This window comes from Acomys russatus, chromosome 7 (genome assembly GCF_903995435.1).
Source record: "Acomys russatus chromosome 7, mAcoRus1.1, whole genome shotgun sequence".
NCBI classification, from domain to species: Eukaryota; Metazoa; Chordata; class Mammalia; order Rodentia; family Muridae; genus Acomys; species Acomys russatus.
The window spans coordinates 36,452,777-36,471,206 of NC_067143.1; the positions used below are offsets into that span (position 1 = coordinate 36,452,777).

The 18,430-nt window shown below is 48.0% G+C and overlaps 1 protein-coding gene across 1 annotated transcript in view; it reads right to left on the reverse strand.

Moving 5' to 3' along the window:
- Fsd2 (fibronectin type III and SPRY domain containing 2) overlaps positions 1-18,170 on the reverse strand; it is a 32,043-nt gene extending 13,873 nt beyond the window's left edge. The window contains exons 1-8 of the mRNA XM_051148833.1: positions 17,500-18,170; positions 17,011-17,106; positions 11,274-11,504; positions 10,166-10,188; positions 7,693-7,814; positions 5,837-5,992; positions 2,288-2,422; positions 1,057-1,207 (exon numbers count right to left, since the gene is read on the reverse strand). Coding sequence (XP_051004790.1) covers positions 1,057-1,207; positions 2,288-2,422; positions 5,837-5,992; positions 7,693-7,814; positions 10,166-10,188; positions 11,274-11,504; positions 17,011-17,106; positions 17,500-18,126 — 1,541 coding nt within the window. The 5' untranslated portion in view covers positions 18,127-18,170. The remainder of the gene's footprint in view (positions 1-1,056; positions 1,208-2,287; positions 2,423-5,836; positions 5,993-7,692; positions 7,815-10,165; positions 10,189-11,273; positions 11,505-17,010; positions 17,107-17,499) is intronic.
- Positions 18,171-18,430: the final 260 nt, after the last annotated feature.

Below are 18,430 nucleotides of genomic sequence, written 5' to 3' on the forward strand. Positions count from 1 at the left end.
TGGCCTTGAACTCACAACTATCCGCCTGCCTCTGCCTCCTGAGTCCTGGGATTTAAAGGCGTGTGCCACCACGCCTGGTGAAAAGGAAATCCTTTTAAAGTAGACTCTCAGACCCATGCTGGGCTTGAATTTGTTATACAGAAGAGGATTTTTTGAACCCCTGATTCTCCTGGCTCCACCTCCCAAATGCTGGAGTTACTGGCATGCACCACCATGCCTGGATTATTTGGGTTTTGTTGTTGTTTGTTTGTTTTTGGTTTTCTGAGATAAGGCTTCCTCTCTGTAGTCTTGGCTGTCCTGGACTCACTTTGTAGACCAGGCTGGCCTTGAATTCACAGTGATCTGCCTACCTCTACCTCCCAAGTGCTGGGATTACAGGCATATGCCACTATGCCCACTTTATTGTTGTTTTTCGACAAGGTCTCACTCTATAGCCCAGACCATCCTCAAACTCTTGGCAATGCTTTTGCCTCAGCCCCTCAAGTTCTGAGTTTACAGGTATATGCCACCATGCTTGGCCTAGAGATAAATCTTAATTTAATTAGACTCTGTGTGTGTGTGTGTGTTGGGGGGGGGTGTATGTGCGTAGTGTCTGCAGGTATATGTACCCATGTATATACACAGGGCAGGGGAGGACATCAAGTGTTCTCTGTCACTTTCTGCCTATTCCTTTAAGACAGAGTCTCTCATTGGTCCTGGAGCCAGGTTTGTGGCCAGTAAGACGCAGTCTGTCTCTGCCTTCTACAATGAGGTTAAGGAAAGTAGCCACACCCAGTTTTTTACTGGGGTATGGGGGATCCTAACTCAGACACTCACACTTACACAGCAAGCACCCACTGTGTCACCTCCCAGCCCTTAACTGGACTTCTTTTTTTTTTTTTTTTTTTTTTTTTTTTTTTAAAGCTAACATGGGTTTCACCACTTGTATTCATCATTCATGACCAATAACACTTCTTGGGCGCCCTAAGCAACCTCATGAAGATTGCTGTGTGTCACCAGTTGTGACCTTGTCCCTACACTGCATATGCTTTAACAGTGGAGGCCCTCGAGACTCACTCTGTTACCCCCGAGGATTCTGGCGTTTCTGCCTGGATCAGCTCCACCGTGTAGGAGTCCACAGGATCCAGGTCCCCAGATGCCCAGCAAACCAGCGCAGCCTCTTCACAGCTTCTGAGTGCCTCGCTTTTTATGGTGGGGGGAGACGGGGCTAAGCACAGGAGAAAGGAGACATGAGCCACCATCAGGCTCAGTTCCAGCCATTTTGGTCAGAGCTGTGGAGAAACACCACAGCAACACAAGTCCTGGGACTCCCTTTCAGACATTCTGTCTGCCCCACCTGACCCCCAGAATTAAATAATGAACACTCCCCATAGTCCATGGTATTTGAATGTCCGGTTCCCCTTTGGTAGGCCTGTTTGGAGAGTGTTAGGAGGCACAGCCTTGTTGGGTGAAGTGCGTCACTGTAGGTGTGCTTTGAGTATGTAAAAACTCAACACCATTTCAAGTTCGCTCTCTCTGCTTTGCACTTGAAGTTCAGGGGGTGAGCCCTGCTCCTGCTGCTGTCCCTGCTGCCATGTCCCTGCCAGGGCTCCTCCCTCTGGAACTGTAACCCCAAATAAGCCCTTCCTCCTTTACACTGCCTTGGACATGGTGTTTTAATACAACAATAGAAACGTAATGACATAAGTCCCAAGGGAGGGCTGGAGAGGTGGTTCAGAAGTTAAAAGCATTGACTGCTCTTCCAGAGGTCCTGAGTTCAATTCCCAGCAATCACATGATGGCTGCAACCATCTATAATGAGATCTAATGCCCTCTTCTGTCATTCATGAAGGCAGAGAGCACTGTACACACAATAAATAAATAAAACTTAAAACAAAGCAAAAAACAAGTCCCAAGGGACAGCATAACTGTAAGTAGCAGACCGACCCTCAAAAGAAGTATCCCTGCCACGCCAGGCATCTACATCTAGTGCATTAAATGAAGTACAGACAGACAGACAGACTCCACACACTGCTCTTTCTATCCTTTCAAATGAAATGGGAAACCCAGTCACATCTAGAAACCTGCAACTCCTGTGTCCCCTTGAATGAAAAGGAACAACCCAGAGCCAGGTGTTTAATCCCAGCACTCGGAAGGCAGAGGCAGGCAGATCTCTGTGAGTTCGAGGCCAGCCTGGTCTACAAAGTGAGTCCAGGACAGCCAAGGCTACACAGAGAAACTCTGTCTTGAAAAACAAAACAAAAACAAAAACCAGAGAAAAGAAAGAAGAAAGCAAGTGATCCAGTACCTGTCATATACACGGCATGCTCACTAGAGGGGCTGGGCCCGGTCCTGTTCTGAGCTATGACCCAAAATTCATATTGGGTATTTGGCTCAAGATTTGTCACCGAGCAATATGTTTCTTTGACCGTCCTGGTAAACTCTGGAAGAAAAAAGAAAAAGTAAGAATTCAAACCTTAAAAGGCCACAAGGCCTTACTGTGTCCCTGGGCCACAGACTCGTCCCTCCCCTGCAGGGACAAGCCCTCTGTGTGTGTGCTGAGAGACTCTGGCTCCCTAGCTGGTCCTTAAAGTGGAGCTTACCTTGGTGACCAACTTAACAGTGGTTCAGTGACACAAGAAGAAGAGGCTTGGGACACAGTGAGAGGCTTGCTCCCCAACACACACACCCCACTGCTGGGAAGAATGGTTTTGCTACATATGACTGTGTCTGAGGACACCTCGAGAGAGTTCAAGAAAATTCCCCGCCCCCCACCCTACACCAGCAGAAGAGAAGGCATTAGTTACTTCTATCTAATAAGAAGCAACTTGAGTAAGGAAGGGTTTATTTCCATCAGGGCAAGCAAGGCAAAATGGCAGCGCCATGAGGCAGCTGCTCCCACTGTATCCATGCGAGGAAGCAGAGAGCTGAGCACAGGTGCTCAGCTTGCTTTCTCTTTTTTAAAGATTTATTTATTTATTATTATGTATACAGTGCTCTGCTTCCATGTACTCCTGCAAGCCAGAAGAGGGTGCCATATCACATTACAGATGGTTATGAGCCAACATGTGGTTGCTGGGAATTGAACTCAGGACCTTTGGAAGAGCAGGTGGTGCTCTTAACCACTGAGCCATCTCTCCAGTCCCGCTTTCTCTTTTTTAATCAGTCTGGGACCTGGTCCCATGGATGATGCCAATCACATTCAGGGTGGATCTTGCCTGCTCTGCTAAACCCTTCTGGAAACACTCATTGCAACCACTGTAATGAGTAAAGCCGCCTTGGTCCATCTGTTTGCTCTCATGGGGTCTCAGATCTGAGTTGTCTAATGAACCCAAACCTTATAAAACAAGAAATATGTGTTATTTTAAGTCACTAAATTAGGAGCAGGAAGTATAGTTACAGAGCAAGAACTGACACAAGGCTAATACGTGGTGGTGCACATCTGTAATCCTAGTGCTAAGGAGTCTGAGGCAGGAGGATATCGGTGAGTTCAAGGCCACTTTGGGCTACTAGACTTTCTCTCAGAAACATAACCAGTTAAAAGACATGAAAAAGTCATAAAGAAACCTGTTACTTGGTAAATGGTGATGATGATAGTGGTGGTGGTGGTGGTGAGGATGGTAATGAGTACCCTCATGCTGAATAAACTGCTCTCAGAAGCCAGGTGTTGTTAATGAAAATCAGTTTTAGGAGTCGGCTACTGTATTGGCTACTTTTCTGTTGCTATGATAAAACAATGCAACCAGCCTGGCATGGTGGCGTACACCTATAATCCCAGCACTCAGGGAGGCAGAAGCAGGCATATCTCTGAGTTCGAGCCAGCCTGGTCTACAAAGTGAGTCCAAGACAGCCAAGGCTACATGGAGAAACCCTGTCTTGAAAAACAAAGCAAATAAAACAAAACAAAAAACCCAAACCCCAAAACGACCCCCCAAAACAACAACAACAACAAAAACAATGCGGCAAAAGTTACTTATGGAAGAAAAAGTTCAATGGGGCTTATGGGTTCAGAGGGATAAGAGTTTTTTTTTTTTTTTTTTTTTTTTTTTTTGTGGTAGGGAGGCACAGAGGGCAGCTGTAGGGAGGCAGGCATCGCAGCTGGAGCAGGAAGCTGATTGCGAAAAAACAGGGAAGCAGGATGGGGCCATGCACAGCCTGGCACAATGTACAGTGCTCTGCCCAGGGAGCCTGAAGACCTGGTTCTCACCCTAGAACTGCCCCAACTCACTGTAACCCGCAGACAGCTCATTTCTCTCTGAGCATCTGCCATCCTTGTCAATCAAATGGATGCTGCCAAGCCCAGAAAGCTCACTCTGACCCAACTCAAACTAGAAAGACCTATCATCAGGACCAGATACTGATTATTTCAGGCGTGTGGAGTTTTGGGGATTGTTTTTCTGCAGTCTGATCTCTCCTTCTTGTTATGATTTAAGTAAGTGCTCCCCAAGAGCTATGTGTTGAAGGCTGTTGCTAGCCAGTGGCCCCTAGGAGGTGGTGAAACGTTTAGGAGATGGAGCATCATGGGCCAAAGATAGGCCATTGGGAACATGACCTTGAAAGGAATAGTGGTACCCCAGCCCCTCCCTGTTTCTCTTGGCTCCATGGATGCTATCAGGTGAGCAACTTTTCTGCCACACTCTGCTGTGATATACTATCATTAAAGACAGAAACCATGGGCTAAAACTAAAGCTTCTTCCTTAAAAGCTCATTTATCAGTCAGATGGTAGTAGTGCATGTTTTTAATCCCAGCACTCAGGAGGCAGAGGCAGGCAGATCTCTGAGTTCCAGGTCAGCCTGGTCCACAAAGCAAATCCAGGACAGCCAGGGCTGTTACACAGAGAAACCCTGTCTCAAAACAAACAAACAACAACAACAACAAGTTGATTTACTTTTGATATTTGTTATACTAACAGAAAACTGGCTATGTGATTAATCTTTTTTGTTGGGATAGAATCACGGAAGAGACAGGCCTCTGGGCATTTCAAAAGAGGTATAGATGAGGAGGGATGACCCACCCTGAACATGGGTGCCACCGTCCCGTGGGCTGAGGTCCTGGACTAAATATAAAGGAGAGAATGGCTACAACATCAGCATTCATCTCTCTGTTTCTTCTTTTTCTTTTTTTAAGATTTATTTATTATTATTATTATTATTATTTATTTATTTTTATTTATTTTTTTTTTTTGGTTTTTCGAGACAGGGTTTCTCTGTGTAGCCTTGGCCATCATGGACTCGCTTTGTAGACCAGGCTGGCCTCGAACTCACAGCGATCCGCCTGCCTCTGCCTCCCGAGTGCTGGGATTAAAGGCGTGCGCCACCACGCCCGGCTTAAGATTTATTTATTATTATGTATACAGTGCTCTGTCTGCATGTACACCTACAAGCCAGAAGAGGGCATTAGATCACATTATAGATGGTTGTGAGCCATCATGTGGTTGCTGGGAATTGAACTCAGGACCTCTGGAGGAGCAGACAGGGCTCTTAACCGCTGAGCCATCTCTCCAGCCCCATCTCTTCTTGACCCTGGATTGACCAGCTGCCTCATGCTCCTGCTGCCATGCCCTCCCTGCAATGGTAGACTGTACCCTCAAACTGTAAGCCAATGTAAACCCTCCCCTCCTAAAGTCGTTTCTTATTGGATGTTTGTCACCACAACAAGAAAAGGAACTAATCCGAACAAATACACCACTCACAGAAGGGCTGGTGGGTGGTTGGTGGAAGGGTGGCCCCAGCCTTAGTATACCAAGCCATTTCCCCGAGGTTGAAGGAGATTGGTCCAGAGCTGCCCCCAGGGAGCAAGAGGCCATTCCCTGAAGCATTCTGGTCTGCAGCTGCTCTTTTAGGCCCTTGACCTTACCTGCTTGGTCCTTGCTGGATGAGCTGTCCTGCACTGGCCTGTAGGACAGGTGATAGCTCTCCACAGTGTCATCAGAGTACAGGCTCCAGCACACACGGACTGAAGAACCTGTGGCTGAGTTGGGTGCCTGGGGATTTATCACCGGAGCAGAGGGCACTAGTAAAGGAAAAGAGAGAGAGCAATGAGGTGCCGTGTGTGCATGTCTGGGATGAGAGCGGCCACTGTCTAATCTATTGTATTGTTTTTGTGGGGGTCGTGTTCTGTCTGCATATGTGTCTGTGCATGATGTGCATGCCTGGTGCCCATAGAGGACAGGCAGTATTCAAAACCTTGAAGGGTCTCCAAAGCTCAATGGCACCAACCAGAGAAACCCTACTAATGCCATTTTTTTTTAAAGTGCAAAGGACTCGAATGGAGGTTTTTTGGGGAAAAAAAAAAAGACATCCAGGTTGCCACCAAGAGTACAAACTCAACATCACTAACCATGAGGAGAATGCAGATCAAACCATAACCCAAGGGCCATGTGGTGGTGCATGCCTGTAATCCCAGCACCTGGGAGGCTGAGGCAGAGGGATTACAAGTGTGAGGTGAGCCTGGCCTACATTGTGAGTTTTAAAGTAGCCTGGGTATAGTGTTAGACCCTGCCTCATCAAAACTACGAGCCACAAAGAAATAAATGCCCCCCAAAACCATAATGAGCTCTCCCCTCACACCTGCTAGAACAGCCACGCTCAGAAAGCAAGGGATGGTAAGCACTGGCGTGCATCTGGAAGACTGAAAGGCAGGGGTGCTGCCAGGAAAATGTACCTTTGTGCACTGTGGAAAACAGTGTGGCAAACCACCGAAACATTGGTAAGGACCTGCTAGCTAGCACCTGTAATGTCGCACCCAGGAGGCCAGACTATCACTTGAGTCCAGGAGTGCAAGACTATCTGGTCAATACAGCGAGATCCTGGTTTTAAAGAGGGGTGGGGGTGGGGGTGGGTGCAGGGCTGGTAACGTAACTCAGAGATGCAGTACTTGTGGGGCATGCATGAGATACTGGGTTCAATCCCCAGCACTGCAAAAGGAGCGAGGGAGGGAAGAGACCTCCCAATGGGTCGTCAGTGAGTCTAGGCGTGGGTGTATGTCCAGAAGAACGGGAATCAGGGTCCTAGATATGTCACACACTCGTTTCATGGCAGCCTCATTTACAGTGGTCAAGGTGAGAGAGCAGCTGAATATTTACCAGTAGATGAAGAGAGAAAGAAATCATGGTAAGGGATGCTACTGAGCCTCAGAAGAGAAAGAACCCTGAGCTGGGAAGCTGAGGAGATGGTGCCTCAGTCAGTAATGTGCTTGCTCCAGCTTCAGTGAGAGCCTTGTTTCACAGCATGAAGTGCAGAGCGGTTGAGGAAGATGCCTGATGGCAATCTCTGGGCTCCACATGCACGCGAATGGGTGTGGACGTGATTGTGCACCCACACACACCCCCACACCCCCCACACCCACACACAACGAGAGAGAGAGAGAGAGAGAGAGAGAGAGAGAGAGAGAGAGAGAGAGAGAGAGAGAAGGAATGTGTGCATGCTTGCTAAGAACCCCTAGCATCAGATCTACCCCCTTACTACGTGTGGAAGTGACAGGTACCATATTGTTTCCCCAGCCACCTCACGGAAGGAGACTGGTGCAGCATTTGTCTTTCTGTGAGTGTTTATCTCACTTATTATTCTGTCCATTTAGGTCCATTCATGTCACAAGCGGCTCGCTCTCTCTCTCTCTCTCTCTCTCTCTCTCTCTCTCTCTCTCTCTCTCTCTCTCTCTTCCTCCTCCTCCTCCTGCAAGCTGCTGTGAAGATACACAGGCCAGAATCACACCTGGAATGCTGTTGATAGAGTCCATCAGCTGCTCTACGTCAGAGAAGTCCAAGGTCTGATCTTCAAACTCAGGCTGTGCAGACAGCTCCACGTCTGTCTTGGTTTTCAGGAATCTCCCCAGTCTGTTGGCATAAAAAGACATGCCTAGGGGCTGGGGAGTTGGATCAGCAGTGGGGAGCACTGGCTGTAGTTCCAGAGGATCTAGGTTCAATTGCCAGCACCCAAATGGCAGTTCACACCCCTCTGTGACTCTAGTTCCAGGGGATGTGACACTCTCTTTTTGCCCTCTGTGGATACCAGGTACACACATGTTGCACAACACACATGCAGGCAAAATACTCATCCTTTGTATTTTGATGAGGCCTAGCTTCACCGACCTTTTTTTTTTTTTTTTTTTTTTTTTTTAGAATATTTTTTCTTTTATATATTTTATTTATTTATTTATTACATATACACGCCAGAAGAGGGCACCAGATTTCATTACAGATGGTTGTGAGCCACCATGTGGTTTTTGGGAATTGAACTCAGGACCTCTGGAAGAACAGCCAGTGCTCTTAACCTCTGAGCCATCTTTCCAGCCCCCTCATACATAGTTTTTAAAAGAAACAAATCCCCACAAAGATGGAGGGCTTTCTTCTTAGGGTACATCTATAACGCTAGGCCACTAGCAGGAAATGAGGAGGGGACTCTTTGCCAAACTTGCATTTCTTCACGTGCATCTGGATTCTACTGGTTTGATGATGGGCCTGGGGGGCTGCTGTGTTGGAATTGTGCTGCTTTGACAAATCCCTGAGATGAGCAACTGAAAAGGAGGGGGGAACGTTTACTTTGGTCCGTAGTTTCAGTCCTTGATCAGCTGGCTCCATCATTGCTCTTGGGCCTGTGGTAGAAGCTTTGCGGTGGGTGCGGTTCAGGCAAAATGGAGAAAGCTGTTCATTTTGGGCAGCCAGGAAGGAGAGAGAGAGAGACAGAGAGAGAGAGAGAGAGAGACACAGAGAGAGAGAGAGAGACAGAGAGAGAGAGAGAGACAGAGAGACAGACAGAGAGAGAGAGAGAGAGAGACAGAGAGAGAGAGAGAGAGAGAGAGAGAGAGAGAGAGAGACAGAGAGACAGAGAGAGAGAGAGAGACAGAGAGAGAGAGAGAAACAGAGAGAGACAGACAGACAGACAGACAGACAGAGGCAAGGGGAAGGGGCCAGGGACAAGACATACCCTTCAAAGGCAAACACCTAGTGACGCACTTCCTTCAAGGACACCCAACTCCTCATTTCTGCCACCTCCCAACTGTATCGTAGAACTGTGAACCCACCAAAGGATTCTCGTTCATGAGGTCAGAGCTCTACTAACCCAGTCACTTCCATGGCTTCCCACTTCTGAACAGAGCTGCTTTTAGAATGAAACCTCCAACTCTGGATCCTTTTGGGAACATTTCCTCTCCAAACCATCTCTTATTGTCTAAGCCTCCCCAGGGGGAAGAGGAAGGGTTGGGCCTAAGGGTGGGCGGAGTCCATCCATCAGTAGAAGGCAGCCCCATGCCTTCTCCACCCCCACCTCATCCTACATCTCCACAAGTACACAGGCTTTCTACTCTGAAGACTCGCACTCCACACTGGTCCAGTGTCCTCACGTGCCTGGTCGCCATCCGTGCTTTCCGATGCTTGTGACCCACAGGATGCGGACCGCTGCTCTGGACGGTCTCATATTTGTTCCCCAGCAGTCACAAGGTTTCCAAGTGGCAAAGGCAGAATTTGAAATCTAGGCCCATTTTTGCCAAAACTTATGTACATAGGCCCTTCCATTATTAAACCCCCATGCTGCTTTACCAGCACTGTCTTTTTTTTTTAAATATTTATTTATTATTATGTATACAGTGCTTTGCCTGCATATACACCCTCAGGCCAGAAAATGGCATCAGATCACATTACAAATGGTTGTGAGCCACCATGTGGTTGTTGGGAATTGAACTCAGGACCTCTGGAGGAGCAGACAGTGCTCTTAACTGCTGAGCCATCTCTCCATGTCTTTTATTAAGTTCTCAGAAAACTACCTGTCTGTAAATTGGGACCATGGGGCCTTGGAATCGGGCCTCTCCGAGGTCACTGTGGCAGCAGGGTTTACACTCTGCTGCATCTGACTTTAAAATGTACGTGCTTTCTGCTGCAACATGGCAAAGGGCTGAGGGGAGCTGGAGACGTGTTCTAGCCCTCAGTCTCTTCCAGTGAAACAAAGTTCTGATGTGTGGGAGGGGGATCTGAGGCCAGGCTTGCGGGATGGGCCTCACCACGCATGCTCCCTTCCAGCCCAGATTCAACACCAAAGGGCACTACCGACCCGGCACTGCCATTGCCCACAGCCAGCACTATTTTATTTATAGTGTTACCGAAGCTGAAAGGGGAAGCAGGTAACCTAGTGGAAATGTGTCTAGAGGTGAAAGGAATGGAAAAAGAAACTAGATTCAGGATAAAAATATTACCTGTCAGTCATAGCCACTGCATCCTGAAAGGGAAGAGAATATATTAAACTGGTTTAGGAAATAATTTTTGCTAACAATGTAATAATGTAAACATTTTAAATTGGAGATTAGGAAAAGGGGGAAAACCACCCTAACAAAACTATAACTACAACACTTGGGCATTTCTCCACTCACACCTTTCGGGTCACACAGGGTCCCTTGGATCATTGACTGCAAAGACTGCAAGGGATCATTGCATAGCAACAGGAGTGTTTGCTTAATGGTTCCTCTGCTGGAGGACATGCAGCTGTCTGGATTTGCGCCCCAGCGGCACGAGGGAGGGAGCACTGGCTCAAGCGGTTAATCACTGGTGCCTCTCATGGCACCTGCAGATGGCTCTTCGCCTCTGTTCATGGCTCTCCTACAGTGATCATAGTGGGAAGGAGGTATGGTTGGGCTTTGAGGAGTAACTGTGGGCTTGGACAATGGGTGGGGGGTTACTCAGCATCTAGAAAGATAGTAAAGAACCCTCTCCAACCCTTTGTGAAGCCAACTACATCTGCCCCGTGGTCTCATGGGACCTTGAAAGGTCTCTAACTGAGGTTGAAATTCCTATAACTCTGGTATGTGGGGTTTGTGCCAGATTTGATAAGGTTTGCATATGATTAAGAAATGGATTTGTGGGTGCATACATATGAAGTTATAAAGCAAGATTGACAACTGCCACCGTTGGCACAGGGCAATTTAAAGTACGTTATTAACCTGGACCAGTTTTCTCCTAGAGATCCAACAGTGGCTATCAGAGGCAGCTAGGGGACTCTCAGGGTGCTGTCTGTGCTCAACACCGCGATCAAGGGACAGTCAATGATCAAGGGACAGAGGAACAAAGCTTGGAACTCCCTGGGGAATGGAGGGAGGAAAGGCCTGGTGTGTCCCTGCCTGCTTAGCCATTAAAGAAGTGACGTGGGGAGATGGAGAGAGAGCCCGCCACCATGAATGTCAGATTGATGCTGACTACCACAGCCAACTCAGATCTGCAGGAGGAGAGAGGATTGGCTGGCCTACCCTGGGCTAGACCTGGCATTTCACCTCACGGTTCTGTTCCTTTCTTTCCTGTTTCATCACAGACCTTTAAGAACTCAACCTTTTCTTCATGACACATCTCCTCTATGGTTTCCATCAGCTCTCTGCAGGCATCGAGGTTTTCTCCACAGCTGACCAGCTGTCCGTATAAGGCTTCCAGCTTCTCTTTCTTTTTCTCCCCTAGAGCTTGAATTTTTTCTTCGTACTTTTGAGCAAGGGTTTCCAAGATCTCATTGTAATGTGACTCAAAGTTCTGTTCTTGTCTTCCAAAATTCTCCTGAAAGACAGTTGACCTCAACCATCATTTTAGTGGATGTGATATGTTGGCTAGAGTTGCCGGGAACATGAAATTCTATCTACCTGGAGCCACTTTGATCCACTCACTTTATCCTATCTCTCAGCAGCATGCTGGAGTAGATGCTGGGGGGAGGAGGGCTAAAAACAAAGGAGACTTCTTAGATCCCCAGGAATTAATTGATTAATTAATTAATTAATGCATATGAACATGTGTGTGTACATACATGTTTATGCACATGGAAGCCAGAGGACAGCCTCAGGTGCCATCCACAGGATCTCTTGCTAGCAAGGAGCATACCAATTAAGTTAGGCTGGTGGGCCAGCAAGGCCCAGAGACACCCCATCTCTGCCTCACAGCATTGAGGTGACAAGCATTTGTCTGCACACCCACCTTTTATTTGTTTGTTTCTGTCTGTCTGTCTTTTTTTGTTTGTTTGTTTGTTTTTCCCAAGCAGAGTTTCTCTGTATAGCCCTGGCTGTTCTGGACTTGCTCTGTAGACCAGGCTGGCCTCGAACTCACAGAGATCCACCTGCTTCTGTCTCCTTGAGTGCTGGGATTACAGGCACCACTGCGCCTAGCTCATATGCAGCCTCTCTAAGTGGGTCGTTGGGGCCAAACTCAAGTCCTTGAACTTTACCAACTGAGCTGTGTGTTCAGCTCCCCACCCCCACCCCAAATATTCTTGCCAGAAAGTCCTGCTATCTTTCCTAACAGCGTGTTGCAATCCTTTCCCTGGTTTAGCTACCTACCATCACCATGGCAACCACCCTGGGAGCTCATCAATGGTTAATCAGCTTGTATCTGGAAGCTTTGACTTCAAGGCAGAAATGTTTGCCCAGAGAGTTGTCCACCTGCAGTTCCATCCTGCGCTCTCACACCTTGTGATACCTCCTCACTAACTGATACATGGGTTAGAAAAACACCAGGAGTATGTCAACCTGGTCTATGGCAATGAGGAGAGATTTGAAAGCTGAGAGAGAAGGAGGGGTTGTGGCAAATGGCACTGCCTGATGAGTGAGGAAATGTAGGGAGAAGGGTAGAGATACCGATTCCGGTATGTGTGGGGTTTATGTAATCGTCTATTGTCTTCTTGGCATGGCATCTTATTGGGTGACCCTATATGACCAGGTACCCACTTTGCAGGCCAGGCTGGCCTGGAATCCACGCCAATCCTCTTGCCTTAGCTTTCCAATGCTAGGTTTACAGGCATGTACCGCCTGGCTGATACCGATAGGAGCACAGAGGCTGGGCAACGTTGAACAGAGCAGATGGGTCCCGGGACTCCATTTCTCACACTGGAAGCCCATGAAGGCTCAGAGGGTTTTGACTGCTACCAGCTTCATCCAATGACAAGAACATTTCTGAAGAGGTTTCTAGGGATCACTCAGAGAGCTGTTACTAACATAAGGCTCACTCAGAGCGGGTGAGAGGAGAAGCAATAGATGAGTCCCCAGTGAGCACAGCAGGATGGCCCCAGGGTCCTCTCTGAGGATGAGGATACTTAGACACGAGAGTAAGATGACAGAAGAAAGCATAAGGAACTTTTAAAAAGTTGTAAGTTTTGCTTGCATGCATGTCTGTGCACCACATGTGCAGTGTGCACAGAGGCCAGAAGGGGGCGCTGGATGCCCAGAGCTAGAATTACAGGCCTTTGTGAGCCACCTGGGAATCAAACCCAGGTCCTCTGGAAGAGCCCCAGTCCTTTCGACCTTTGAGCCATCTCTCCGGTCTGAGCATACAGAGTTCTGTCATGGCTGCCTCACTCTTACCCTTTCGCTTTCCACCTGGTGTTCTGCAGTACAAGGGATAGTGGGGCAGCTTCCACTGGGATAGTGGGGCAGCTCTCGCTCCCTCTAAGGCTGAGGGTGAAGGATACAAGTCATACAGTGTCCAACTAAAGCTGGCCAGGACAGAGGATTTGCTCTTACTCTGTGGAGCTCTAGGGGACAGTACGGCCATTGGGCAACTACGGACAGCTTTCAGTTCAGTAATCTTGGTCCATGGATTTAGAACTGAGAAACTGTAAAATTATAAAATGTAAGACGCTTGTTTGCCCTGACTACCAAGAGGCTTCTCCCAGTTCTCGTTACTGCTAGCCTCAGGAGTTACACCCTAGTTCCCAGAATACCTATATGCGAGCTCCCAAATATCAGAGGTCCCATACGGTTTCCAGTAACCGCCCTAGGGACCCACACCCAAGTCCCCACAAGAGGTCTCCCAACGCCAGATGCCCTAATGTCCATATGGTCTAATTTGACAAGCAACCCTACCTGCTTTGTGGTTTTAGCCTTTAAAACTAGCCTGTAACAGTCACTGGGGGTCCTTAGCCTCTCGAGTGCTGAGGGACCCTGGCGCGTCAGCAATAAACCTTTGCTTTTGCATCAGTGCGTTGTGCATCGTGTGGTCTCTCACGGCGACCCCCTTCCCGTGTTGGGCATGAGGGTCCAACAGAACCTACATTCTTTCCACATCAGGACAGGGAGAGGGGCCATTAAAGAACTCTTTTGAGGCAGTGGAGGCAGAGAATAGCTTAGCGACTTTGGACTCTACTTGTCTTGCACTCTTCCCCCCCCCACAACAATGCACCTAGCAACCTGTTAGCAACATATGACCCCTATTTGCATAGAGCTGCATGTATACAAGCTTCAGACAATAGAAATGGTTACTCTTCTTAGCAAACCCTTACTAACGTCCCATTTTCATTCAGATACATCCTGGAATACAATCCGGGACTATGAGCAATAGACTGATCTGGCTTAGACTAACTTTGGTTGCAAGCATAATATGCCAAACTGTGTCTTCAAAGCGACCTTTTAGAGAGAAGAGATGATGTGTAATGTACCGTCTTATGCTTACACATATTTGGGCATACATAATGGCTAAAACCAGATGCATCCTGGGAAGGGAGGTAGGCGGTGAATAAGGGTTCATATAATCAAAGCATGTCAGTCAGCATTGTGAATTTCCCAAATTATAACCCCAATAACCAAACTCTTCATTTAAAAGCCGATAAAGGGAACCCCCAACAGTAAAGGGAACCCCCAAGCAATAATCAGGACCCTTAAGTACTCATGTTTCCTGTTGCCAACATTTTGGGGTTTTGTTGTTGTTGTTTTTGAGACAAGGTCTCTCTACATAGCCCTGGCTGTCCTGGAACTCACTATGTAGACCCGGCTGACCTAGAACTCACAGAGATCCACCTGCCTCTGCCTCTGTTGGGATTAAAGGGGTCAGCCAACACACCCAGCTCTGCTGTCAATCTTAACAGTGTATATCTGATTTGCTCTAACATTCTGCCTTGGGTAAAATGTCCTTGCTACTTGGAAATTTATGTGGCCTTATTTCACTTTTAAATAAGACACCGAGAAGCTGGGCCCAGGGCCCAGAATGCAGCCACCAGTCTCGGAATTCTAAGTTCTTACCAGTCTCGACAGAAAGCCTACAAAATGGTCAAGTTAAGGGGAACAGCACAGATGCTTATTGGGTTAAGTCGTCCACCGCTGGAAGCCTGTTTGTGCTGGAGGAATGATAACCAGCCAGAGTGGAGGTGTCTCTGCATGGACAACGAAAACCTGCTTGGCAAATCAATGCTGGTGAGCGTGTGGACAAGGAATCCACACACACTGCTGCTGGGGACGTAAACTAGTCCAGACACACACCGCGGAAATCAGTGCGGAGGTTCCCCAAAAACAAAGTACATCTCCCATTTGGTCCATGTCAGCCTGCCACAGACATCTGAACCTCTGTGATCATTGTAGCTCTTCATAATTACTTAAGTTACGGAGCCAACCTAGGTTTGCCTCAGCAGAGGGATGGGCAAAGACAAGGGGCACACACACAATGGGATTGTTGGCAGGAAAAGGAACGCTACCGGAGATAATACAAATAAATGAGTTAATCTAGTCTCAGAGGACAATTATCATACGTTCTCTCTCATTTGTGGTTCCCAGACCTTAACCTAGATTCATGAAATCGTGTATGTACATATGACGTGAAAGTGTCTAGGCAACAGAGAGTACTAAGGGGAGAGGAACAGGAGAGAGAAGAGAGGGGAGTGGAGTTGGGGGAATATGGTCAACACATGTTACATGCGTGTGTGAAGCGTCCCGATGTAGCATAGTGTACCATGTACAAGGAATATACAAAATAAACATTTTCAAGGGGGGCGGGAACTTTGGCTGCTCACACCTGATTGAATTCAAAGACATGATAGGTACCCCAAAGACCTAAAATTGAAAACTCCACATACAAGGCAACAACTATGGTTATACACAGCAGGACATCAGGTTGGACCTAAGGGACTCTCAGGGTGCGACCAAAAGCAGGAAAAGGAAAAGGGGGTGGGGGGGAAACAACTAACTAACCAACAACCAACCACACAAACAGAAAGCCTACCAAGGACAGGGGCTTGGGGAAGTGGCTCAGTTGGTCCAATACTTGACACACAAGCACGAAGGCCTGATCCCCAGCACCTAGATAAAAAGCCAGGTGCAGCAGAGAGTAGATGTAATCCCAACGTCAAGGGCAGCTGAGGCAGGGGGATTGTCCAGGCCTTGCTGGCCAGCCAGGCTAGTCAAATTAGAGCGTTCCAATTTCAGTGACAGACTGAGTCTCAAAAACTGACTACAGAGTATCGGAGGAAGTTACCCAGACCTCTGCCTCTCACATACATGTGTGTGTACACTTGCAAACACAGGTGCACACAAACACCTTCCCCGGCCCACCCCAACTCTTCACCGTCTGGATAGTGCCACCATGGAGTCATCACTGTTAGAATAAAAAGCAAGCAAACAAACAAACAAACAAGCAAACAAACAACTAAACCTCATGCAATTGGCACTTGGATTGTAAAGTTTCCGCCTTATTTATCCATGCAATAAACATATATAAATCCGGGTAGTTTTGTCACACACCTTTAATCCCAGCACTTGGGAGGCAGAGGTAGGCAGCTCTCTGAGTTTGAGGCCAGCTGGGTCTACAGAGTGAGTTTCACAATAGCCGTGGATACACAGAGAAATCCTGTTTTGAAAAACCAAAATAAACAAACAACAGCAACAAAAAGGTATCATACATTTGCTTTGAAACATCCCATGTCTAGTATAGGCTTGGAGATAGACACACACCAGCCTCTCCCACCTAGTGGACACAGAGGACATAGTAGGGGATGCAGGCAAGTGACCATCAGCTCTTTGGCTGCCCAGGGGTGGTGAAAGGTCTATAGATAGCTACGCAGGGAGGGCAGATGACATTTCACATTTTTTTTTTTTTTTGGACAGGGTTTCTCTGTGTAGACCAGGATGGCTTCGAACTCACAGTGACTCACCTGTCTCTGCCTCCCTAGTGCTAGGATTACAGGCGTGAGCCACCACACCCGGCGACCCCTCACATTCTAAGAAATGGCTTCTTTATCTCATTAGGATCTGCAGCTTGATGTGGCCACCGATAGAAGCTAAGTGTGTGGTGAAATCACCAAACACGCTCTCACCTCCACAGTAATGAACACTTCCTCTAGGTGGCTAGCGAAATTTTCCATCTCGATAATCTGCTGTTCCAATTTGCACATATTTTTCTGAATTTCATCCTGAGGAACAGAACAGAACAAATGAGGTATTAATGTTATGTTTGTTCTTGTCTTTCTTAAGTGTGTGTGTGTGTGTGTGTGTGTGTGTGTGTGTGTATGTGTGTGTATGGATGGATGGATGTCTGCACACCATGTGTGTTCCTGGTGACCACAGAGGCCAATAGAGAGGCCATCAGATCCCCTGGGACTGCTGTTACAGATAGTAGTGAGCCAGCACGTGGATGCTGGGAATCGAACCCATGTCCCCTGCAAAGGGAAGCCAGTGCTCTTAACTGCCAGGCCATCTTTCTAAGCCCCATTCCATCTTTACAGAGGCATTTAGGGTTTGTTCTCTGCCCACTTCTCTGAGACACACATACACTCTCCAGACAAAGATGGAAGGACACCTGTTACCTTGGCACTTTCTAGTGCTTTGTTGATTGGGGCTACTTCATGTTCCTTGTGTATATCAAAATCCTTCTCAACAGTTCTGACTGGAGTTTTACAAGTGACACAGAAGACATCAGCAGGCTCTTCTTCATCCTCCTCCTCTGGGATGACATAGCATTCATACTCCTCGCTGGCACGGCCATGCGTGTACCTGTAGGCTTCCCGAAGGTCTTGGCACTGGTCAGGAAGGCCTTGTCCTCCATAGTCCAGACCCTCGGCCTCAGCTGCCTCACCGCTAAGTCCCCAGTCTCTCTGCTCCCTGGGTGGCTCTCTCCTCATCCCATGAGAAGGATACCCCAGAGGCCCCAGTCTGTGTTCATCATCCAAGTCCTCCCCTAACTCATGGTCATCTTCAAGCCCGTATAGATGGACAAGCTCGTCTGTATCCTTCTGAGGATGCATACTGTTCCCCGCCCCTCTTGGCTCGTTGGTCAGTTCGGCTTGGGTCACTTCTCTCCTGACTCTGTTGTTTTCTTCCGGGAAGAACTGCAGTCTATCCTCAGAGTCATACAGGTCCATGTGGTAGAAGTGGAAATCTTTGGGGGCTGTTGACCGGCTCCTCCCCGGCTCCTCCCCTGCTTCCGCCTCCATCGGCACAGAACGGATGCTCTTCAGTCAGTCAGTGGCTATCCTGGGTCCTAGGACACGGAAGAGATGACCATCAGTTCCCAAGAAGGAAATTGCAGCGGCTGAGATCACATGGGTTCGTGTCTCCAAGGAGTTATGGTTACAACCCACATCGTGGCAAACAAATTCACCGAGCTGCCCTGGCTGGAGCTGACTCACAGCTGCTCAATAAAACCACACAAAGACCCAGGTGACCCAAGGCTGGCTGGTGAGCAAGGGGAGCTGGGGCACCGTCCGGAACCAGAGACACCCCATGACCTCTTCTCCA